The sequence below is a fragment of the Scylla paramamosain genome, chromosome 21, assembly GCF_035594125.1.
Source record: "Scylla paramamosain isolate STU-SP2022 chromosome 21, ASM3559412v1, whole genome shotgun sequence".
Classification (NCBI taxonomy): Eukaryota; Metazoa; Arthropoda; class Malacostraca; order Decapoda; family Portunidae; genus Scylla; species Scylla paramamosain.
The window spans coordinates 14,816,925-14,841,785 of record NC_087171.1 but is presented as its reverse complement, the minus strand read 5'-3'; the positions used below and the strand labels follow the sequence as shown (position 1 = coordinate 14,841,785).

The 24,861-nt window shown below is 39.3% G+C and overlaps 2 protein-coding genes across 6 annotated transcripts; one reads left to right on the top strand and one right to left on the bottom strand.

The window, feature by feature from the left end:
* LOC135111077 (uncharacterized) lies at positions 1-14,614 on the top strand. Its single transcript, XM_064024007.1, has 4 exons — positions 1-158; positions 1,246-1,377; positions 11,418-11,529; positions 14,480-14,614. Exons 1-3 carry the CDS (start codon positions 40-42, stop codon positions 11,467-11,469), a joined length of 303 nt encoding a protein of 100 aa, XP_063880077.1. The 5' UTR covers positions 1-39; the 3' UTR covers positions 11,470-11,529; positions 14,480-14,614.
* Positions 12,218-24,861, bottom strand: LOC135111076 (programmed cell death protein 6-like). 5 transcript variants are annotated; one of them, XM_064024005.1, is made up of 7 exons: positions 24,634-24,843; positions 22,485-22,527; positions 20,876-20,944; positions 20,673-20,779; positions 20,372-20,537; positions 19,260-19,362; positions 12,218-14,612 (listed from the first exon to the last, which is right to left on the bottom strand). In XM_064024005.1, the coding sequence occupies exons 3-7, from the start codon at positions 20,923-20,925 to the stop codon at positions 14,511-14,513; spliced, it is 528 nt and encodes a 175-aa protein (XP_063880075.1). In that variant the 5' UTR covers positions 20,926-20,944; positions 22,485-22,527; positions 24,634-24,843; the 3' UTR covers positions 12,218-14,510. The 5 variants fall into 5 exon arrangements, 4 of the variants coding, with proteins under 4 accessions (XP_063880075.1, XP_063880073.1, XP_063880076.1 ...); XR_010273549.1 differs by lacking the exon at positions 22,485-22,527 and adding an exon at positions 16,609-18,250 and having other exon boundaries at positions 14,569-16,566; positions 24,634-24,861; XM_064024003.1 differs by lacking the exon at positions 22,485-22,527 and having other exon boundaries at positions 24,634-24,861.

Sequence of the window (24,861 nt, the reverse complement as noted above, 5' to 3'; positions counted from 1 at the left end):
GTACTGAAGCATGAGTCCGGACGCGGGCTTCAGGTGCTCATGAGACAAATGAACGAGACTCACCAGGTGCTTCACGCTGCACCTGGGAGGGGGTCGCGGCTCGTGCCCTGCAGCCAGACCGTCGCCTGGAGCCGCCGCCTCCGCTATGCTCTTGATAGGTGAGACCCGAGGGGAGGGAGAGGGAAGGAGGGAGGAGAGATTAGTCTTGGGATGATGGCAGGGAAAAAAAGGAAGCGGCACGTCACTTTGTTGCAGCCGAACCGAGATGTTAACGTCACTTGTATCCATCCCTCCTTCTCCCCCTCCTCCTTCTTACGTTGTTGAGGTCAAAACCCCGCCACTCCGCTGCTGGAGGTGTTGCGTGGCGAGGCGTTCAGTAAACAAGCGATCAAGAACGTACTTACAAACAGGCACCGCTCAGGAGAATTGAATATTCGATGTTAGTTCTTACGTTATCTCTTGGTTGTGTGTGTGTGTGTGTGTGTGTGTGTGTGTGTAAGAGAGGGAAAGACAGAGGGAACTTTACGTCATGTAAACACACACACACAGACACACAACACACCTCTTACACAAGCACTACCACAATCACCACCAAGCCCAGAATTCTTTGTTTACGCGTTCCCTCCCGGGCAATACAATGCTCACAAGATAACCATTAGTCCTGTTGTTATTCCTGCATCCGTCATCATCACTCGAGTGCGTGTGTCATTGCCTGCCTATACATTACCTCCCGCACACCCATCCCTAACCAGCCGTCCACAATGCACCTCCCTCGCTACCACTGCGTCTGCGCGGATGGAGAATGGCGCCGGGAGGGGTGTAGCGGTGCATATAGTACTGTTATAGGCCTCTCCATGCCATCCCCTTGTCTCTCCCTCCTAGACCAACGCCCACGCCTCCCCTGTAGGCTCCCCCGCTGGCTCCCAACGCCCTAGGGAATTTAACAATCCAGAATTTCAGCCGTCAGTTATTGTGACTTTTTTTTTTTCTTTGCATCTTTCTGTGGCGTGAAGTGTCGGGTTTCTTGTTTTGTAGGATGGAAGGGCCGGTTGAGGGTGAGGGTGGGGTGAGAGGGAGATGGGAAGAGGAGGGCTGGAATGGAGGGTGAAGGGCGTGGGTGGAAAGGAGCGGAAAGGAAAGTGAGGGAGAGGGAGAGGGAGGGAAACGCGTGCCTCGTGCGGGGGTGGTGAGGGTGGAAATTACCCTCCGTTGAAGGGAATTAATATTAGCGATTCTTGCTCCCAGGCGTCACTCCTCTGCTTCTCTGCTGCGGCGCCTCCACCACAGCTGTAGCCCTCCGTCGGCGCCCCCCACGGTACCTGTCGGGGACGCTTTGACGCCTGAGTCGAGAACACAACCGCGCGAAATCCTGGACAAGTAAGTACCCCCCACCATTGTAAATTCCTGCTGGCTGTCAGGGATTATTCTTCCATCGATTGGAGGCATGACGAGAGTTGCCTGCTGTCACGGGTTACGTCGAGACATCCATCAAACCAGGCCCACCCTCACGACCTAACCTAACCAGTCCCTCCCTCATGACCTAGCCTAAGCTAACCTAACGAGTCCCACCCTCACGACTTAACCTAACCAGTCCCACCGTCACAACTTGACCTAACCTTACCTAACCTAACTACTCCCACCCTAACAGGCTAACTAAATCTAACCTAAGCAGTCTCATCCCTTACCATTAGATACAATTAGCTGTTGTAAAAGAAAACCACCAGCATTATTACAAAATTAAATTTTTTTTTTATCATTGTAATTGAATATTTTTAACGTTACTTCAACTTTATTCGTTACTCTGAATAAGTATGATTTTGAATCCACGATGCATTTAGGAGTTGCTACGGGATGGAAAGTCGGAGGTAAATTTGTTGGCGTTGATTATACTGAGTTGTGGTCCCAAAGAAAGTTCATGAAAGTATCAGGCAGATGTTTCTTACTTGGAATGTGAATTTGAACCCTTTTTCGGAAGCTGTTGGTGAATGTGAAGCCAGCTTTGACTGTTGCCATTGTTCATCATATGTCCAGAAGACTCCAAGGAAGGTCTGAGAACAGTTCCAAGCATTTTTCTTTTTTTTTTTTCTTCTTTTTACTGATTGTTGTTGTTTTACTGATTGTTGTTGTGGTGGACGATCACTGTTCTCTGTTAAAAAGAAAAAAAACAGTGGTGCTCCTCAAGGCCTTGTCATATCACCAAATCATTCAGTTATTCATCAATGATCTGAGCCTAACTCATTGTCCTATCCACTCCTCCGCTTATGATAAAACGTGCACTTTTCCACGTCTTTTCTTAGACATCAAACCCTTCAGGAATTAACATCTCAAGCAGGTAAGCCACATAAGCCTGACTTTGTAATCTCTGACTAGGACAGAGCAAACTTAGTGTTGTTTAATGCCTATAAAATTCCTCCGTCTTTCAACTCGACACAACATTCCCTTCTTCTTTAATGACATCCAGCCGTCCCCCTCTTCTCCATTGAATATTCTAGGTCTATCCTTTACTAATAATCTAAATTAGAAACTTCACATCTCGTATCTCGCTTAAACAGCTTCTATGAAGTTAGAATATAACGCAACCTCAACCTTTGAGATATTAGTGGGATGATAAGTGGTAGGAATGTTTTATACAAGGTCTGCCACGTATACAGTTGCTTCTTCCAGCTTCCCTTATGTTACATTCTTATTCTCTCTCTCTCTCTCTCTCTCTCTCTCTCTCTCTCTCTCTCTCTCTCTCTCTCTCTCTCTCTCTCAACCTCACACTACTTTTAGAAAATCCAAAACTTCTTAAAGAAACTACCAATTATAATGTGTGTGTGTGTGTGTGTGTGTGTGTGTGTGTGTGTGTGTGTGTGAGTGTGTGTGTGTACAGTAAGTATAAATTCCAAACATCCTGGGGCATCTGTGTTCACTCACTTATAATTACCGAAACTACCTGGAGATTTGGACAAGAAACGAATCCTCTTCCCTTTGTTTTGATCCGTGAGTAATGTAGGCTTTATTATTTATTTGTTTCCGCCGGTCTGGAGTCAGGGTCGGGGAAATTAGCTTGTCATCCGCAGACGCCGAGGTTGTGTGTGGAGGCGGAGTGAGGTGGGAGGCAGATGGCTAGTGTTGGAGGAGAGGAGAGTGATGTACTGAGTTGCGTTGCGCTGTGTTGTGGTATGTGTTGTGTTGTGTTACTTTTGTTCTTTATTTTTTCCCTTTTTTTTCTAGTTTCAGGGATTAGTGACATGAATAAGTTGTGTCCCGCTGGTTGGTTTTCTTCTCCCGTTTTCTGTTGTCATGGATTAGCGCCACGCTCGAGTTCTCTCCAGATGTCCCTTTCTGTTGCATAATCTGTTGACCCCAATATGTGTGACTCTTCTTCAAGTCAATGTTTCTGTCGCTTTTTGTCTCCCCTTCGATCTTCTCCCTCCTTCAACAGATAGTTATTGTAAGACTCGAAAAGATAATAGATGTGATATTCCAGAAATGGCTTACAGTAGAATTATTTATTACAAAACTCATAAAGTTAATAGGTGTGACATTCCCGAATAAGGGCTTAACCAGTTATGTGAATTGATTATATATTTCACTATTTTGTTAATGTATTATCTAATTAAGAATTATATTTTTCGTTATTATTATTATCATTACTGACTTGTTTGATAGCAATTGACCTTTTTTTCTTTTTTTTTTGGTATCTGCATCAAAAGGGAGATTTTCATTTGTGTTTTATTTGTATTTTATTTGCCTGAAGCGCATCATTCAAAGCACATCCTGTCCTTAGCTCTCATGTTTTAAAATACCCTTAAAAATTAACATTCTATGCCTTTATTACTTTATTTTCCACTGTACACAATTTATGGCTTTCACACATTCACTTTAATATTTTTTTTTTTTTTCCCTCCGTTAATTGATACGAGCGAGGGAGAAGCGGACCAGTTTAGAAGGCAAAGAGGAACGAAGTGATTGGACAGCAGTGTTGGTTGGTAGGTACTAAGTTAGGTTAGGTTAGAATAGGTTAGATTAGGTCAGGTAAGGTTAGGTAGTGCTGGTTGATAGGTAGGTACTCGCGTCCAGCTACTGCCTAATCCACTTATTAACAGTTCCCGCCAGCTATGTAAAATGTTTGGGCCTTGTATCGAGTTACCGCGGCGCCCTCGATCGATACAGAGAGCGTGTGTCACTTCGCCTGTTCCATAAATCAATACAAGATGAGTCCAGCTCGAAAACAAGTCACATTTCCTCCCTCCCTCCCTCCCTCCCTCCCTCCCTCTCTCTCTCTCTCTCTATTCCTTCCTCTCCCACTCTCACTCTTCCATCTCTTCATCTCCCTCTCCCTCTTTCCCTCTTCCCCCTGTCCTTAACTGCCTCCCACTCATCCTCCCCTTCCCCCCTCCCTCCTCGTCCCCACTGTTTCCCTCATCCTCGCCTCCCTTTCTCTCCCTTCCTCCCTCTTTCTCTCAATTTCTTTCCCTCTCTCTCTCATTCGTTATAGTTAGGCATAATTAATGGCTTTATTAATTTTTATTGTCTTTTTTTTCATACATTTTTGTGATGATAATGTCTAGTAATTTCAGTTATTTTGCTGATTTGTATTATTGTTTTTTGGTTAAGTTTAATTGTCTTTTTTTTCTTTTCTTTTTTGTCCAAATGGAGTGAAATTACGTGTTTGTGGTGATGGCAACACCCCACCCCCGCAAAAGATGCCAAATACCGCCATTATTTCCTCCCCTTCTTATTCACTCTTCCTCCCTCCCTCCCTCCCTCCCTCCCTCCCTCCCTCTTTTCTCCCTTCATTCCCTCCTCCTCGGCCTCCCTCCCCCTAGGCATCCCCATTTAGTTTATTTTTCCCTTCCTTCTTTCTCTCTTTTTCCTTCACTTCATCCCCCACTCTCCTCTCCCTCACCATTTCTCAACATTATTATTATTACTACTCTCTCTCTCTCTCTCTCTCTCTCTCTCTCTCTCTCTCTCTCTCTCTCTCTCTCTCTCTCTCTCTCTCTCTCTCTCTCTCTCTCTCTAATAGGATTATCGTGATGTGTATAATTTGTCTGGAAAATACAGTTAGGGGAATTTTTTAAGTAGCGATTAGTAGTAGTAGTAGTAGTAGTAGTAGTAGTAGTAGTAGTAGTAGTAGTAGTAGTAGAAGTAGTAGTAGTTTTTATTGCCTGTACCGCCTTCAAAAAAAAAAAAAAACAGGAAAAAATTTGTCTGATATAATCATCGTTGTTTTTGTTCTTGTTCTACTTCTTCTTATCCTTGTTCTAGTTTTTTGTCCTTGTTCATCTTGCTTTTGTCATCATTATTGTTCTTCTTTTCCTTATTCTTGTTTTACTTGTACTCATTCTTGTTCTTCTTGTCCACGTTCTCATTCTCTTTGCCGTTATTCTTGTTCTTCTTGTCCTTGTTCTTGTTCTTATCTCCACTGTTCTTCCCAGTCTGCGTTAAGTGACAGTTGCATCACCTCACCTACAGCCACCACACAGCGCTGGTTCCGTAGAGTTTGCTGGAGCCCCAGTGGGTCGCCCCTCATGACCACTTTATGACCATCAACGCGGAATCTTCCTAACATACGACTAAAGCTGGGAGACTCAATGTAGTAGTAGTAGTAGTAGTAGTAGTAGTAGTAGTAGTAGTAGTAGTAGTAGTTTGGTATGGAAACGACTAGAGGATACCAAAAAGAAGGAATAAGAACGGCTCTTGCTCTGAACCTGAAATCCCACCCGCTGTACGCCGTCCTCCTCCCTTCCTTCCCTCCTCCTTCCTCTCCTTCCCCTCCTTTCGTCCCTGCCCGGCGAAGCGATGGGTCATAACGCAATTCCCATTTCTATCATAATTTCCATTTCAATTAATGCAAACAATAGCGCATTACCATATTCCGCCAATAACAGATAATTTCGCCCGTCCACCCCCGCGCTCGCAAAAATCCTGCCCCATAATGTATCGTCTGGTGTTGTTTTGTTTGGGATTATTCTTTGTTGAGGCGATGAGGAACCCTGTGACTTAGGTTTTATATTAATAGATAGATGTCGCTGTATGTACTTTATTTTGTGACTGGTGCGGTAATAACTTGTGTACTCGTGTGTGTGTGTGTGTGTGTGTGGCGATGTAGCGCTTGCGGCAGGAGTGACTGATCAGAAATAAAATGTTTCCGAGCCTTACCCATTATTGTATCCGCGTTTTTACGTTTCGGGCCGCGTTAACAGACCTCCTGCCCGACGCTCTTCCTCCCAGATGCGTTCGGCCACTCCCACAACAGATCGCACAACAGATTTCCCGAGGCACTCAACGATCTGTGATGCGCCGCGACGTGCTGGTCTCCTGTCATTTGTAAACCTTGGAGCGTGTCCTCAAACGTTTCGGTATGCTACCTTGACTACTTTTAAAAGATTGTAGTGGACGTTATTCTGGTTTTCAGGGATGTTTTCATGGTTCTAGTTGTCGTAACCCGAGGAACGCCAAGAAGAAATCAAACACAAAAGAAGGTAGGAAGTATATGCGTCAACAGGAATGGGGGAAGGAAGAAATGAATGAGGAAGAAAAAAGTAAAAGGAAAATGACACAGTGGTAGTTTAACAAGCACGCTACATCATTAATGGAAGAAAAAATCAATGAGAAACCAGACTAATCACCTCTGAGGCTTTTCGAATCAGTTCTTATGAGAGACTGAAGTGTTTCAAAATACTTGCCCGCTATGCAACATCCTATATATATATATATATATATATATATATATATATATATATATATATATATATATATATATATATATATATATATATATATATATATATATATATATATATATATATATATATATATATATGCAGTAAATTAATCAATGCTACGATGTGTTTATTATTATTATTATTATTTTTATTTTATTTTACTTAATACCAGTGAGTGAAAAGGTCGGCTTCATACATCACCTTATTATTGTCCAGACGGAAAATGCTAAGCTGCTTTGTGTATGTGCGGTACGGTTCCGGAAACAGCTGATGGTCGAGCTCTTTATAATAATCTTTCCTTCCGCTTTTCATTTCCTTCCGTCCTTCTTTTCTTCCTTAATTCCCGTGTTTTCGTTCTCTCTCTCTCTCTCTCTCTCTCTCTCTCTCTCTCTCTCTCTCTCTCTCTTAGAGAGCATAGACAAGAAACTTAGGGATATTCGTTTTTGTTTTTCTCTCCTTTTATTTTTTTCAGTTTTTCTCTATTTTTTCGTTTTTTTTTTTCATGTGTACATAACAATAAAAAAGAAACGTACATATCATCTGAGGTAGAAAAGACAGGGACAGAGGGAGGGAGGGGGAGAACAGAAGAGGGAGAAGACAGAATAGAGGGAGAGGGAGAAAACTGAAGAGGGAGGAGACAGGAAAACAGAGAGGGGGAGAGGAAGGAAAAGAAAAGAGAGAAGACAGGAACACACACACACATACACACACACAGAGAGAGAGAGAGAGAGAGAGAGAGAGAGAGAGAGAGAGAGAGAGAGAGGAAACTGAAGACATGAACACACACATACACACACACAGAGAGAGAGAGAGAGAGAGAGAGAGAGAGAGAGAGAGAGAGAGAGAGAGAGAGAGAGAGAGAGAGAGAGAGAGAAAGAGAGAGGTGGGGGTGAGAGGAAACTGAAGAGGGAAAGAAATGAAAGCCACATGGTTTTTTTCCTGGAGGGTTGAGCAAACACTGGCGCAGCGCGAAGCTTCGGACGCGGCCTTAATGAAGTTGACTTTTCAGACCCCAATTTAAACTCGGCGTTAAAGGGAAGATTGATGGACTAAGGGAGGGAGGGAGAGGGGCGGGGGAGCATCAGATGGCCGGGGAATATTACGTCCTTGTGAGAGAGAGAGAGAGAGAGAGAGAGAGAGAGAGAGAGAGAGAGAGAGTTGGCTGAGTTAATAAATGAATGCCTGATACACACCAACTGACTGACTGACTGATTGACCTTGTGTTAAACCATAATATTTTCCTTCGACTGACTGATTTTCTCCAATATGTTTCTCTTTGAGCGCAACCTTTCTATTCCTGAAAGTAAAATAGATAAATGAATAATAAAAATGAGTGTATGCAAAGATATGTACCGCACAGGAAGTCGATAACCAGAGAAACGAAGTAAGGACGAGGCGGCGACGAGGTGATGTAAAAAAAATAATCCCTTACTTAGAGGTATGTCATAATGTACGGTATTTTTCACAACAGGACGTGACGCGCGGGAACGGGACCATCACGGCATCTCTCTCTCTCTCTCTCTCTCTCTCTCTCTCTCTGACGTTTTTTTTTTTTTTTTTTTCAATATACCCTCGTTTACAGTACTAATTCCTACCATGCTGCTCAAGACTAGCACACTGCGGCTGTCCATCATAGGCGTCTTCGGAAGTAAGCAAGTACCATTATAACCACGGTAGTATCGTAAGAAATACTAATAACTTTTGATATACCCTGTTTAAAAGTGGTGGGGATCAAATGCAGAAACTTTAGAAGAGCATTTTTTTATCTATTTATTTATCTTTTTTTTATTTTTTTTTTTGTGTGTAATTCGTTTTTGTTTTTTTTCATTCGTTTATTTATATATTTATTTATTTATTTATTTTTTTTTTTTTTATTTACTTTATTTATTTTTTACTTTGGCGGAACGTATGAGGATATAGGATAAAGGAAATGGATTGATATAATTATAGTGAGAATGTTATATAAAGTTTAGAAATTTTCTTCTCTTTATGTTGAAACATTTGAAACATTCAGCTATTTACGACTTATTTATACACTCAGTACAAAAACTCATCAACATTTTACTACGCATTTACAAGGTCAGTCTATTGGTGGATCTTCACTCTTTACCTTTGTAGTGTTCCGTCACCCTATCGTGGTTATGCTGCCGGGTGTTTCGCCACTAAGAACACGTGCCAAGCAAGGACGAATAATGAATAACACGTAGTTAATCCCATCAAGCGACACGTAAACCAGTATTTCCTGGTAGTAAGCTGCCCTTGTTTTGTTTCTACGAGTATTACATTGGTGTGTGTGTTTAAGTTCCATTGTAACCATTAAAACATTAACATCACACGTCCAGTCTTTGCCGTGGCCATTAGGTTTAGTTCACCAAGGTGCCTTTCAATCCAACAGAGAAAATGGCTCTCGTCCATCCCTTGACTTAATGGGTAACTGCGTCAGGCAGTTAACAATTGTATCGCCCCTCGTTACGAATCCTTTCCTCGGTCTAATGTATGTTTTAGTCGTCTCTCATTTGTCTTAGGTAAAATAAGCCTATAGAGGAGCTTTCCTGCTAAAGGCCGTATTCCTAAACATATCGGCATGTTGGTGAAATCTTTGTGTTAGAATGAAGCGAAGTTCGAGCTGCAAAAATAAAGCAAAGGAGATCACTGAAACATTTATTTGCAGAGAGAAGCAGAGGCAGTAACAGTACTTAGGAATATTATATTTACGAACCAAGGGGGATTACTCACTGATTGATTGATGATACACGACCACATGGAAAAAAATTAAACTAAATGTTGTGATCCAGATACACATGTTACTATTACCGTGATCTTCAGTTTTTCTCACTTTCATGTGTTACCTTGACAAACCCCGTCCCCTTATTTCCAAGTAAATCATCAAAGATCAGATCCACGAATAAGCATTTTTCGATTCTACTCACAATCCGCAAAGGGAGAGGGGTGGGGTTAATATAATATTAATAATAAGTAGTAGTTCTTTAACCTTCAGTGTCTTCCTGAAATAGGCAGTTTTGCACCGGGCAAATTATCTTCTTCCTCATCTAGATTTATACAGTCAATCCCAGGTTACAGTGTGTTTACTAAGTGTTTGTATCCTCATATAACACACTATCCCTACTAAACATTTGTCTTCTTGCGTAGCACAAACTATCCCTCATTTATATCCCTCCTCTCGTGTTATGACGGGGCGTGATCCTCCTCTTAATCACCCGCATAACTAGTGTCGCCGTTCCGAGGCGTACCACAAGGGGGATCTACAGATAGACTCTTATCTTCCTTGGCGTATCAGTAGCTGGACTACTTCTATTGTCTAAGAATGACTTAATGATACTCGTAGGCAAGTAATGTGCGAATGTGCGATACGTAAGGAGAGAAACGCGTAGAAAACACACTGTAACAATGTGCGCACAAGAACGCTTCAAAGTTTCGTGGGTTTATTTCTCAGAACCTAGTAATTTAAACCTATGTTGTTTTCAGTGTTAGAGAGGATACATAGTGTACTTATCGATGTAGGAGTGTTAGTGAGTCGTCATTAACTTGGTGTGTCTATCCAGCAGGTGATCTAAGTCCACTGTGATGAGTTCATTACCGCTTCATCGAGGCAATGAAACTTCTAACACCTTTCAGTTCATTAAAGTAGTACAGAGTTGGTTCCATCCTTGAATTTATGTAGGAACGCATATGTAGCTTTGCATTACAATGTATGTGACAATTTACGTAGTATTTTTGTAGAACAAGGTTGTTTTACTGGAAATACAGTTAATGTTACTTTCGTAGACATGCGTATTCGTATTCTTCCGCGTGTATCAATCCGCCGGCCAATCGCCACCGAGTGTGGGTTAGGGCGTAGTTCGTTACACGTCAGTAGCCAGCCAGACGCTGAGAGATTCATACTTTGCAACTTGAAAAGACGAGGCTCCTCATCAAGGTATTCTTTCGATTGTTCCCCGCAGTATGATTAGTACTCCGCAAGGGTAGCATTCCAATGAATTAAGAGGCTAGCCTTCCAGGATTAAGAGTTAGCTTGCATTTAGGTAGATTCTGTTGATTTTATTCCCAACCCCCCTCCCCAATGTGTGGTGGAGACGCCTTGTTTCATAAGCAGAAATAAATTTCTCACCTGGTTCCCAAGAGTGATAAGGCAGAGTGAAACTAATAAAGCGGAGAATTATTTTTATCCAGGAGTTCGCAAGGGTGATTGTAACGTGGGAAATCTTTAGACGCCTATGATTTCCACTTTGTCCACCAATTGACATGCCAGTATTACTAGTTTCGTTTTTTTTTTCTTTTAACAGGAAGTCATGTCGCGTACAAGAACAAAACATGTGAATAATGGTCACCCCGTAAGAGTTGCGATAATGCGCTGCGCTCCCTTGAAAATTAACACTGAAATAACTCGGTTGTCTGTAACTGGGATTTATGGGAGGATTTCACTGTCTAGAGCCTCTCTCCACGTGCCGCCGATTACGAGTTAAAAGGGTGGGTTAAGTTAAAGCTTTTTAATTTTAAGACACGTAGGGGACTCTTAGGTAATTTGTTATTGCTAGTCCGTGGTGATTCTTCCCGTAACCTGTGAAGGATGCTAGCAACTTGCCCTGCGAAGACTTTACGAAAAAAAAAAAGTAAAGATGGATGAAAGGATTGCCGTTGGTGATGTGAAAGGCTTTCCATCCAATTATTGTTTATTTTCAGGTCAGTTTTGAAGATACTTCGTAAATACATGGACCAAGGACTGCGTGACTAACACACCCATGCAGCAGCTTCCAGTGTGGGTTATGAAGCCAGCCGTGGATTAAATCAAAAGGTTGGTAGAGAGCGAAAGGAGGGGGGGGGAAGCAAAAATTATTAAAATAAAGAAAACGGATTTAGCACATTTTAGCACATTTTCTATGCAGATAAAGCACCGCAAACTGAGTAAAACTGTTCCACACGGGAGATTTAGTTTCTTCTTTAATCGATGAGGTTGGGATTCCGATTAACATAAGAATGCCCTTGAGACGAGTGAAACGTTATATTAACACGGTGGTTGGCAGGAAAGGACAGTAGATGAGTGTGCCTCTGTCCATCTATGTACGTACACGCAGAATATCATGAGGCATTTCATATTCGCCTCTCCTCTGTAATCATCCATGCTCCCAAGAAGAAAAATCTCATACTGTAGTCATTTTTTTTTCCCCCTCCAGCACTGAAACCTGAAGATCTGTCGCGGTTAGAATTTGAGTGGAGGTATTGTAATGTACGCGGCTGGATGGATACATAAATGGTGTTACTAATTAGTCCTGCGTAGTTTCCTTTGTGATTTCCGTGTGATAAGCTTTTTTTTTTTTTTCTGCTCAGATCTCTGGAAGCTTTACAGGTGACTAGTGTTCTGAACTTCTATCCTGAACTTTGAAGTACTAGCATTTTGATTATTCAATCATTTTAACTTGGAGGTGTATGCACTAATAAGAACGTAACTGACAGGGCAGGAGAGTGGCTAGTAAGTCATGTGCTGCATGTAGCCATCATTTTTATTCAACAGACTGAACTAATGGACACATATAAAAATATAAATCATGGACAGATGTACATATTTACATTTGTAAACCTTAAATTGTGGAGTTTCATAACTAACCTTGTCAAGTTAAAAGTAATTGGCAGTTTCATGTTTGCCATCAATAAAATACTCTTAGGCTGAAATGGACATTAGTAATCATTAAAAATTACAAGGAATGTGTGGGTTAAGAATAAGATTAATGCATAATAGATTATAGTGTATGAGAAGTAATAGAAGCAGCACTACACACTGGTGATGGTGGAAGGGATGGTGGTAACATTCTTGGAAACGCAAAACCACTAATTTTTTTTAACTTCATTATTGAGACCTTAGGGGGAAGTAAATTGTGAAATGAGCCTTGAAATGTGTAGTCATATCTATAATTTATAGGCAAGAAAAGTCTCAACTGTCAGTAATTTTTTTTTGTCAAGAAATCAAGTAAAATGAGCTATAATTCCAGTCTAGTTTTAAGGCAACTTGGTAGCTGGTAAGATTCCAGCAAAATAAGCACCACTTCAACAGAAAAACAATTCAACAGACTGTCTTGTAGCAAGGACACACACACACACACACACACACACACACACACACACACACACACACACACACACACACACACACACACACACACACACACACACAGATTCCTGACCAATCATTCTTTCAAGGTCACCTTTCAAATCAGTTCAGACACTTCAATGTAACTTCATTTCCTGCATGTGAATTAAGAGCTTAATGGTGCTACCTGGGCTCAGTAAATTAGTGCAAATCCTTTGCAATAAACAGGGAATTACATTAGGCAAAGTTTTTTCCAAAACCAGAATAATTTTCATGGAGCAGAGGTGAAGTAATGTAATGTTTCCCTTCCAGAGGAGTCTTATGAGATTTGATGGCTATGAATTAAAACTAGAGGACTTTTGGCAAGAACTAGGTGATTGGCATAGGACGTAAGACAATGAGAGAGTTCAGGTCAAGTATTATGCAATAATAATGTGTCCAAGAGTTAAATTCAAGCAATTCAGGCAGAGTTCAATTCACCACGTGTGCAAACATGTGGCACATTTGTTCAGTAGTGTCCTTAACATTTGATGAAGGCAATATTTTTCTATGATAGCTAGTAAACTAGTTATTGTAAAAATCGGCTTCATGAGCTAGTTAGTAAACTAGTTATTGTAAAAATTGGCTTCATGATCAAGGAAAAAAGTTTCCAGACTAATATCACTTAAAACCTACATTAATTACTATTTGCATGTAGCCGGAAGCCATCCCATACTGAAACTGATTGAAGGCTTGGTAAAACATTAAACCTAATTTCAGTATATCTGTACAACACGCAAACATCCACCTTAAAGTGGTATAGCCAAGACAAGGTGTCTACATGCATACAATAGGAATTATTCCCTCACATCTTTGTTTCTAGGCCCTTAAGGGTTGTGATAGTGGAGGGGTTTGATAGGGTTTTGGTGTGAAGAGAACAGGGAAGAGGGGTTGTGCTTATGAATGTGACTGGTCTTATCACCTTTAACCTATTTGGTACTCATCTGCCTAATTATTTCCGAGACATCTTTACTTGCTCTATAGCCACCTCCCACCTAAACTGGAAAGTTGCTAAATCTATTGTTTTTAATTTTCTCCTTTCTTGTAGATGCTAATAAATATTTCATGCATTATTTTTGGTGCTGTTACTTGTTTCATATAGCAGTGAAAGGGTTGTTAATGTGTATTGATATCCTTTCTTGTAGATGCTAATAAAGATTTTGTGCATTTCTTCTGGTGCCATTAATTGTTTCATATAGCAGTGAAATGGTTGTTAATGTGTATTTGATGTCAACTGTTGTCAAAAGTGGTCATAGGTTTGATATATTAACTGAAACCTCCCCAGACGCAAAAGCAGAGGCTTTACATGTATGTCAACATTGTTTCTAGGACAATTAATATGTCGAGGGTTGTACACAAATGAGAATGAAGGAGAAATACCTGCATGCAGCAACCTATATTAAATATACTTTTAGTTTATTTTCTAGGATTAAGAGAAACTTAACTAGTTAAAATTTTTAAACATCAAACAGTGTAGGTGAATTTCCATTTTCTTAACCAGTTAAGAACATCTCACACAGTGAGAACATTTAACAAGTGTAATATTTACAACTAATTTATTGGAGCAATGGTAAATGTCTGAAGAATGTGCCATCACTAACTGCTGCTCTTGTGCCATCAGTCAGACAGTCCGTGGATGAGAAAAGACCAAGTTAAACTCTGAGACTGAATACCATGTGGAGGAACTGTTCATAGGAGACTTGGATGATGCCATCCCGATCAGTGTCGTGCTGACTGAAGAGCTGTGTCAAATTCTGTAAGGGCAAAATTTAAAAGTTGTATTATACAGATTGGTATCCAACTGAGATCTTGGTAACTCCTTTTCTATACATGAATGACAGGAGGCATGGAACCAAAGGTAATTAATTAATAATTAATTAATAATTAATGATGGATCTGAAAAATTATCAATCTAAAGAGACTAGAACACTTGTTGCTCCTTCGATAGTATTTGAAGTTGCACAACAGCAATTTACAAATTAGCAGACCTTCAATATTGTGTAATATTGTGTAATCTCTCTTGAGCAATGTATTCAGTTGGGTTTAACATCCTTCTTTTCAAAATTGTTATAACAAAGCAACTGTGCAAATTACTTTCTTACAAGTAAGTGCTTTACATAGTGTTTGTCATGGTCCTTGTTTCACAGCAAATATAGTTTGACTGACACATTTCAAGAAAGGCTTCGCTGTGTTAAAAAAACCCAGTTTTGTGAAGTTGTTAGACTTTTGTTTTGGTGAATTTGTCATGCACAGTGACAATCATGTTACAGATAAGTGAGCACCTACTGTTAAGCAAATAAAAGCAATAAATTATATAAGGGAAATGTAAAATACTTAATAGAACAGAACATGATTACCACAAAAAAGTCAATCTTCTGCACTAATTTTGTCACCTCAGGATGTGAAGCCTGGCAGTACTGTCAGTGGGTGAGGTTCTTATCTGCTAGGTCTACACATTCTGGTTCTTTGAAAACCTACATACAGCAAACTGAGATTATTAATATTTTTTAAAGAGCACGAACATCACTTAGATGACAGACAGGTTTCCCATAAGTGTGCATCCTCAGTGCCTCAGGTAGTGGCACCTAACCTAGTATAATCACAAACCTTTGTTGCTCAGAGCAGACTGAGTTCTTAGCATGACAACAAAAAGCATAACACTTGAATGACTGTCTTCTGCAAATTTTGTCTCAAATTTCATTACAGAAAAATGGAAGAGGCGAAACCGTCACTGCTGTTAGACAGAAAATGGAAGAGGCAAAAAACCTCCACTGCTGTTGGACATCATTCCAGGCACCTGATGCAATCCCATCAGCAGCAGCATCTATGTGTCTGAAGTACTTCTAAAGTCTTAATTAACTAGTGTAGATGGCAATATGAATATTAGATGTGTGGCACTAAATTACTTATGGTGTGTAGAGAGGGGCATTGGTGAACACTTATTAATTTTCCAGGTTGCTGTGCCTGTACTCAATGGTGTGTCTCCTGAGCTGCTGCACTTCATCCTCTATAATTCAACATAGTCTAGGAGGCTCCTTGTGTGTCAGACTTATGGTCTTGCTGTGTTGCAAGAAACAAGCTTCCTACTGTACATAGTTTTAAGGACTCCCCACAATTTAATTTTTTTTTATGCTGGGTCCTGCTTGTTCCCTGGACAGAGAGCAGTCTTTTGAAAAATGTATTTAAGTATTACTATGCACATAATGTTCCATCAAGGGTTTTTTTATAAAGTCTTTTTTCATTCAAATCTTCCCTCTAGAGAATATATTAATATATAGGGAGGATAAGGGGACAACAATACTGCCCTGTCTCATGGGTCCATCTACAACGTCTGAACAAAATGTTATGATTTAGAATTTTTGTACCGTTGTACAAATTTGTTCTAAAAATGTGTACAACAAATTTTGCTGGATGTGAAGTAAATTCTGCCTACTCAGCCTGTCTCCTGGCATGTTACTGACCAGTTTACAAATTTGCAGTTTTGGCAGCTCTGTACATGTACATTGTTGTAAGAAGTGTGTGCCCCTGCTTGTGCCCCCCACCACACAGCCAACTTTTTGGCCAAGAAACCTCAAGTGGCCACCTTGTATAGGGACTAAAACCACAGAGATAATGTAGACAGACACTAAACAAATTCCCTTGATGTTTGTCTAAACAAATTCCCTTGATATCTTCCATGGTTTTATTCCCTTCTATACAAGGTGACAACTTGAGGGGTTTCTTTGCCAGTCTGTCCTAATGTAGACTGACACTGAGGGGTTTCTTTGCCAGTCTGTCCTAATGTAGACTGACACTAAACAAATTCTCTGATATCTCCCATTAAAGGACCCTACATACTATTTCTCTGACAATGAAGAGGCATTAAAGGATCCTGTCAGTGACAGCACTAGATGCACATCATAGAAACACGGTTCCTCTCTGGCATCCATTGAGTAGGGTGCCCAGCTTATAAAGACTGATATCTTGAGCAGAGAAGAGCTGTGGGAAAAACACGTGCCAGCTAGGTCTATGTGGAGAAATTCCTCTAGCTGTGAAACATGCCTGAGATCAGGGAATAATAATAATGCCCATGTAAGTAGCTTCCCAACCCCCTTGCCTACACACTTTATTGACCAATATTGCACCTAGGCATCTTAAACATTACTCTGATTGCTGTATATGTGGTTCTCAACATTGTACACATATATTACAGATAAAAAATTACTATCAAAGTGTTTTACTTTCATCATAATGTAGAGAATATCATACTATTTGTTCCTCTTAATTATATCCACTAAATTTTTAATTTACTAAGTGTACTATTTGTTCCTCTTAATTTATATCCACTAAATTTTTAATTTACTAAGTATTTGATAGTATATGATACTGTTAACACTTTACATGTCCTTGATATTATTTACAGCAGCTATCTGATCAATCCCCAAAGAAACCAAATGAATGTACAGTTTTCTGAATACAACCGTGGAAGAGCTTATGGAAAAAAAAAAATAAATAAATAAATTGCAACAGAGAAAACAATTATTTTGGAGGGCATATTATTTCCTCCTCGTCAGATGAGATTTTAGTATGAAGGATGGAATCTTCCTTTGCATTTGTTACATTCTACAGACTCTTCTTGTAAATGATACCAATGTAGAGAGCTATTCTTTCATCTAAATTTCTCTATTTTTTTTTTCTAATTTAACTTTTGGCAAGTGTCCTGGCAAGTGTTCTATAACCACTGTCGGATTTAATGGCACAAACCCAATAGTCTATTTTGTACACATAGAAGCATACATAACCAAAGAATATATGGATGACATCCTAGCTCTGTTAGACCGTATCTCTTGATAATTTCCATAACTTTATCAAAAAAAAGAAGGCAGAAAATATGAACAAAGCTTTGAATGCACTAACTTATCATACTATAAACATGTACAGTAATGTATATACATACTGTAATAAGATGTGAATAATGAACTCTCTACATTCAAATATATACAGCTATAAAAATGTTCTCTTGGTATTTTCTGACAGTATAATACCTGCAATGTGAACAAAGTAAAGAGTTCTTGTTTCACTTCATAAAATTTCACAACACAACAACTCAGGCTTTTATACGCTTTTATACAATCAACAAAGAAGCTTCTCTACTTCAGCTCAGAGGCAAATGCACAAGATTCTGGAACTATGCCTCCAAAATCACAGGTGCAAACTACTCCTATGAATATACATAGCTATGTGCATACATAGCAACACCAATCATGCATAATGGGCCAGTTCACCTACATGTACTGGAGAGCATGTGTCATTACTGCATCACTCTAAAGAACACAGATATGAACTGTTCATAACTAAAGGTGGCAACACCTCTTTGCTCTTGGTCATGCTGACTAAAAGATGAGGTCAATGTCTGCAAAAGTGGGAACAATTCTTACTAAATACTGTTATACTGTTATTGCTTTCTTCATACAAGTTGGTTCATGTTTTACTGATGCATGACCTAGTTACCTATATATCTGCCAGACATCCCCCTTAGAGCCAAGAAAAGGTATCTAGCAGCTTGAACTTCTTGAAAGGCTATGGCATATGTTATTCTGTGTTCATGATTACTGAAAACATCACAAATCCATTCTAACTTGACTCTTACCATGATGTTAGCATACTATTCAACACACAACTACACTACAGTCTCTTGTTTGGCATTATTTCCTTCAACTTTCATTATCTTGTCAATGAAATTAAATGTGGCTGATAACACTGCTTGGTGATTATGGGCTTAATATATGCCTAGGTACTGCATCTCCTGTGGCAACCATTCTACCAATTCTGCTAACTGCATACACTAGCCAGCTTTTATCTCCAACCTAACCAGAGGATAGCTCAGCATGTTAGACATACATCCTATTCCATCAATACAAAAGGAAACTATGAAGATTTGCCAGGGTAACCAATATATATAACTGAACAGCCAGCTATATTGTGTAATCAAAAAGGTGGACAGTAAAGGGAATACTAAAGGCTCTGAAGTGATGAATCTGAGCAAAACCAATGATAAAGAAAAAAAAAATTAATATGAAGATAGGGATGCATTTAAACTAAACCCTTAAATAATACCAACCCTTCCAACAACATTTTTATGATTGCTACATGAAGTACATTTTGAATTCACACTACTAGATGAAATAGTTGTTAGATCCATTACCAATTACCCTCACAATTAAGAAGCTCTGAGTGCCAATTATTCACCAAATCTGTAACTCTATATTTCATCCAGCACTGGAACTTTAACATCTAATGTGTAGAAAAGGAGGCTGACTTTCAATATCAGGTTTTAGTCCTGCTGTTTTATTTAAGGGAGCTGGAGTTATGAACAGAACATTTATTGTAAATTAAACAACAAAAAAAATGTTAATACTCACATGAAGGGAAATGCAGCACTGAATAAAGTCATCAAAATATATAAGCCCCTTGCCAGATCTGTCAAAGCGCTTTATCAAGATGTCAAAGAACTGATCAGAAAACCTGTGAACAAAAGGGCACATTAATCAAATATATATAGTATTTTATGTTAACTGGCTGATTCTTGAGTACATCCAGTATCACTCTACATCAAATATCTAACATCTAGTCAGACTTTGCTACATTTATTCATCACTCATGATCTTTTATGTTAAAACTTCTCTGTGAAAAGGTGACAAATATCAAATCTGTTCATCTTTCTCAAGGTAAACACCTGCATTCTCTAAGGCTGGATTCACACAAGCTACTTTTTTAGTCTGGGTACCACAAAAGATGATGAGTAGAAGCATTGTGCACACTAGCCACTCAGTGGTGGCCACAAATGAGGTAAGTGTCATGGATCTCATGGAAGTAACAGCTGTCTCTGCTCACTGTAAAATTAAATGCAAAAAGTGCAGAAAGTACTGGGTGCAGCCCATAGTTAGTAAAAGACTACTGAATGGAGCATTCTACACATTATTTTCTTTAATATTCTTGTCACTGTATTCCTTCAGACTTAAATCACATTGTGTTGGTCTCTTCTCCACCTCTGTGATCAATATTTCAGTCAAACAACTCTTTTGGTATTCTTCCCACTCAAGGAAAGGAGTACTTGACAATGTGACAAACAGGACAAGACAGGGAAAGCAGTGGGAGGCAGGGTGGCAATAACTGATAGTAGCTTGTGTGTATGCTGCCATTTGAAATAATGGTTTCTATCACTGGCCACAGCAGTGTAGTTGGAAAAATGGCTCTGCCCACCACAACCTTTTTGCCACAAAAAAATAGGCCAGTGTGAATGGAGCCATATAGATGTGTGTTTTATATATATATATATATATATATATATATATATATATATATATATATATATATATATATATATATATATATATATATATATATATATAACTTCTGTTGAAATTCAGTTTTCAAACACATAATGTAAAATTTTGCTGTAAAGTGGTACATCGCTAATCCTGCAAAGTTTAGTCTTAAGCTTTGGACATTGGCTTCAGTGATAAATACAAACCTGTATCCAAAAGTTGTGATGGCCGTTTTGAGTTCTGTTTTGTTTATACTACCAGAGTTGTCGTTGTCGAATGAGCGGAAACACTGCTGCCAGTCTGTGACATACTTCCATAAAGCTCCAAATTCATTGAAGTTAATAGTTCCTTCTCCTGTCCTGTCAAACATTCCTGGAAATGGGAAGATTTTGTTGGAATTCAACATGAGCCTTAAAAATCCTTCCTACTACATAATACAAAGTTAAACAGAAATTGAATACAATTTTTTTGCAATGTTGCATTGAATACAATTTTGAGATGCCTTACCAATCATCAGCTTTACAGTATCTGGGTTGAATGGTGTCCAGTTCCCATTAGATAGTGCTGACTGAAGTTCCCGGGCATCAATTGCTCCACTACGATCTTTGTCAACCCTGTAATAGAAAACACCATACACTGTATGAAGGATCTGGAATACAAGAGTCTAGAAAATGTCAACATCATTTTAAGGAAACAGCACTGAAACTTACTGTTGAAAGACAGTCATGAGGAAATTTCTGTCTGGCATACCACCTGCCATCTTGTGAGTTGGTGATTACCTGCAAAACAAAAATAGAAGTCAATAGATAACAGAGAAAAAAATAAATATATATTTTAAAAAATGAATAAATCATGCATTAAATGTGAAAACCAATATATATAATAGTAACTAATAAATATTCATAGTTAATAAAAAAAAAACTTTGTTAAATGCCAAATTTTGTTATTTCAATAAGAGTAATATCAATGAACACAAATACACACTAAGACAAAATATCTAGCAGCCACAGGATGATAACTCAAAGAAAGGTCTGCTAATCAGCATTCATTGTCTAGGTCAATGCTCATTAAAAATATGAACCTCAAGTAAGTCCCATACCTCCTTCCATTTGCGTCTTAACCTGTTCTTACATGTGACTAACATTGGCAGTGCACCACAGTGGACTACACTGCATAAACTGCATGCTTCAGAATATTTGGTGCCTGGCAGCTAAAAATCTGAATTTGGAGGTAATCCCCAATGAAAATCATGCTACATTAAAAATATAAAAATTAATTTAAAAAGCTGCCAAATATATTATATCATCTTACTAATGGATGCTACTTCACCCCACTATTTTGTCCTCATAATCATATCCACTGTCAAAAAAATGCAATAGTGTATGTCATGCATGACACAAGAAATATTCACCTTTACTGACTGATTTAGTTACATTTCTCCCACCACACTTGCATTTTTGCCATTCACAGATTTCCCTCCTATCTATTTATGAACCAGGCTGATGATTCCCTTTAAGAAAGTACCTAAGATATCATTGAGGTGTGTGATGAAGAAACTTCAGAAAATGATGGTAGTATCCAATTTTAAATAAAATGGAAAGGAAGGGCAGTAACTTTTTCTCCTAAGCTGTAGGAGCAAGACAGCAGTAGCTTGATATTGTCACTGCTGTCTTGTGCTTTAGATGAAAGGCTGTTTACCAGTCTTTCTCTCCACCATAACTAAAAATATAACACTGATGTGTTTCATACATACTCTTTTACATACCACTTTTTCAATTTATAGTATTATGATAATTTCATGAAAAAGAAACATAAAACAAAAATTTATTTGGACACTTTTCCACTCCATTCAAGACTTCAGCTCATATAATCTCAATAATTCCTTGCTAATTATAATACAATCATAATCAACTATCATTCTTTTGTCCAATGACCAAGAAAGCAGGTAAATATTGCACAAAATAGGGAGATACAGGAAGAGAAGCAACACTTGTAGTTTAGAAAGGCCAACATCTGCACTAAGCAGAGGACAGGCTCAGCCACAGACCAATCAACAATGAGGTTACAAACAGTACTTTCCAAAAAGCGACAAGGTGGCAGATGTAGGCTCTGGTAGCAAGCTAAGAATTAATGAATTATAGATTACAGAGATAGAGATGGATTATAGAGATTACACCTTCAGTTTGACTAAGAATACTATACTTAATGTTACATGGCTGAAAGACTGATATATGGCAGTTAGCATGAATTTTGAGGAGTCCAAGCTTGGGGCAAAAGCCATTCACTTTGTTTAAAGTAGTACATATTTGCTTTTCCTACCATAAAACTGCATATTCCCACCAATCCATGAACTTCTTGTGTACTGGGTAAGCAATAAAAGAAATAGCATAGTTGGAATTATAAGGAGGACATTTGTGACATTGGACGAGATCTTTATGTATGTAGCACTAGTCAGACCAAATAAAGAGTATACAAATCAAGTCTGGGCACCTCATCTAATAAAAGACCTAGAAGCAGTGGAAAACCTACAGAGAACAAACAAACAGATACCGTCCCTAAGGAGCCTAACGTATGAAGAGCAGTTGTGGAAGCTGGAGCCGCCAACGTTGGCTTACAGGAGGGTACAAGGAGACACGATCGAGAGATACAAGATTCTGTCTGGAGTGTATGAATAGGGCAGGTACAAGGATATCTTCATAACACGAGAAGATAAATGAGAGGGCATTCCATGAAAATATATAAAGAAAGGTCAAGGCAAGATAAAAGGAAGAGCTCCTTCTGTAATAAAGTTATTAATACCTGAAGTTGACTATGCACGTATGTAATCAATGCCGAGACAGTGATATAGTCTGAAATTAATTTTGAGAGAGCATGGAGAAATCAGGATTTAGTTTTTAACCATAAAGCTAAAATTCAGTCTCAAAAAAAATATAATAACTAATACAGCCACCATCATCAGTAGAACCAGAGCTGAAAGCACAGAGATGGATAAACAGGTCTAATGGCCTCTTCTAGAAAACTACTGTAAGACTGTTAAGAACACTATGAAACTGCAGATGTACCATGCATAATCTGCAAAATGAGTTTGGATAAATATCTATCTATATAACAGGCTGGCAATTCTACACAAGATGCCTCAGACACCACATACATCATTCACACTTCTAGCTATCAGCCTGTGGTGGAAAGGGGCAGTCTCATGGACCACCCAACTACACCCATAAGGTATAGCACAGCAGGCCACATATTTCCACAGCAAGGCCTGACAACACACACTGGTTTACCTCCTATCTTTACATAATGACACGGTTTCTTATCCTGCACCTACCCCAATCTTGAGACTACAATAGATGCAGGATACTTCCTACAGAGTGCCCCACACCCTAAATGGGTCCATACCTCTATCACACAGCAGGGTCATTCATCTCTCATTCAGTGCTCTCTTCACATAATTCATACACTCTAGGTGTGATCCTCTTGTAACAGCTTCAGGCACCACTCAGCTCATGACATGACGCAATGACATGATTGCCTGGATGTGGACAACGGCTGCATGGGCAGTGAGGTCAGACAAATTTTGTCCTGCTCGGCCTCAAAGCCATTTTACTTTGTATATCTTATAACCCTGAATACTACCACAGCTACATCCATCCATCTAGAACACTCTTGACTTTTCCCCATGCACATCTGACCACATTGTTCCCTTTACTGGTTTTCTGTCCTCCATTCTCTCCACATGCCCAAACCATGTTAACACACAATGACCTCTCCATCAAGCCAACTCTTAAGACACCAGTACTTCTCACCCCTTCATGTCTTATTCTGTCCATCTATGTTAATTCATATATGCTCTTCCCACATTTTGTTTCCATTACATTTAACCATAAGATAAATATGGAGAATATTTGAGAAAGAAAAAGCACATCAATATAGGTAAAATGTGTCCATGGTTTTCCCTACTTTCTTTTATCTATAGAAATGCATAATTATGTTGTGAGGAAGAAAGGTTATACTTACATTTACAGCAAGAGGGAGCAGTGAGTGACAAATGGCACATAAACATGGGTTACATGTGTTCAAAGGACATCTTGTGGCTGATTTCACACACCACTGCCCCTCCCTCCCCTCTCGCTCCCAACACTCAAACTAAGTGAACAAACTACATTATTAAACACCACGGCCAACCACACACCTTGGACAGGTTTGACAACACTAAATAATATGACTAGCAAGTGTTTGTAGTCCAAATAAAAGCAAATTATATGACAGGTCAATGTTTACAGATATATACACACCTAGAACACTGCACTCACACACTCCCAAATACACCAGTGAAACTTCATGAACCGCCATACACGATGAAAATCCTACCATAGTGTGCTAGTACTAACATGATAGGGTAGCGCCCATGGAAACGGCCGACTAGTGGTTAAAGATAACAGAACATGCTAAAAAACACTTCACTCACCGTCAAGCAATACGTGAAAGAAACCAGAAAGCCACACAGCAATGACGCGTTTCTCAGCACTATAAATAACCCACGTGTTGCCACCAAGGCCTTCTTTGTCTACTACTCCCTGCTGCTACTTGGGAGTAGGAACGACTCGCTGCCTGTTTCCTGGTGTAGGCTCGATAGGCGCGCGTGACGATGACGCACCTTGAAAAGTGTCACTTGACGTCATCACTCTCACTGATT

Excerpts from the sequence above, each read along its gene's own strand:
- LOC135111077 (XM_064024007.1), top strand. The coding sequence starts at position 40 with ATGAGACAAATGAACGAGACTCACCAGGTGCTTCACGCTGCACCTGGG. Across the intron at positions 159-1,245 it reads CTCCGCTATGCTCTTGATAG|GCGTCACTCCTCTGCTTCTC; the intron begins GTGAGACCCGAG and ends TCTTGCTCCCAG. Across the intron at positions 1,378-11,417 it reads CCGCGCGAAATCCTGGACAA|GTCAGTTTTGAAGATACTTC; the intron begins GTAAGTACCCCC and ends GTTTATTTTCAG.
- LOC135111076 (XM_064024003.1), bottom strand. The coding sequence starts at position 20,925 with ATGGCAGGTGGTATGCCAGACAGAAATTTCCTCATGACTGTCTTTCAA. Across the intron at positions 19,363-20,371 it reads ATCACAACTTTTGGATACAG|GTTTTCTGATCAGTTCTTTG; the intron begins GTTTGTATTTAT and ends TTTTGTTCACAG. Across the intron at positions 14,613-19,259 it reads AGTGCTGCATTTCCCTTCAT|AATTTGACACAGCTCTTCAG; the intron begins GTGAGTATTAAC and ends TTGCCCTTACAG.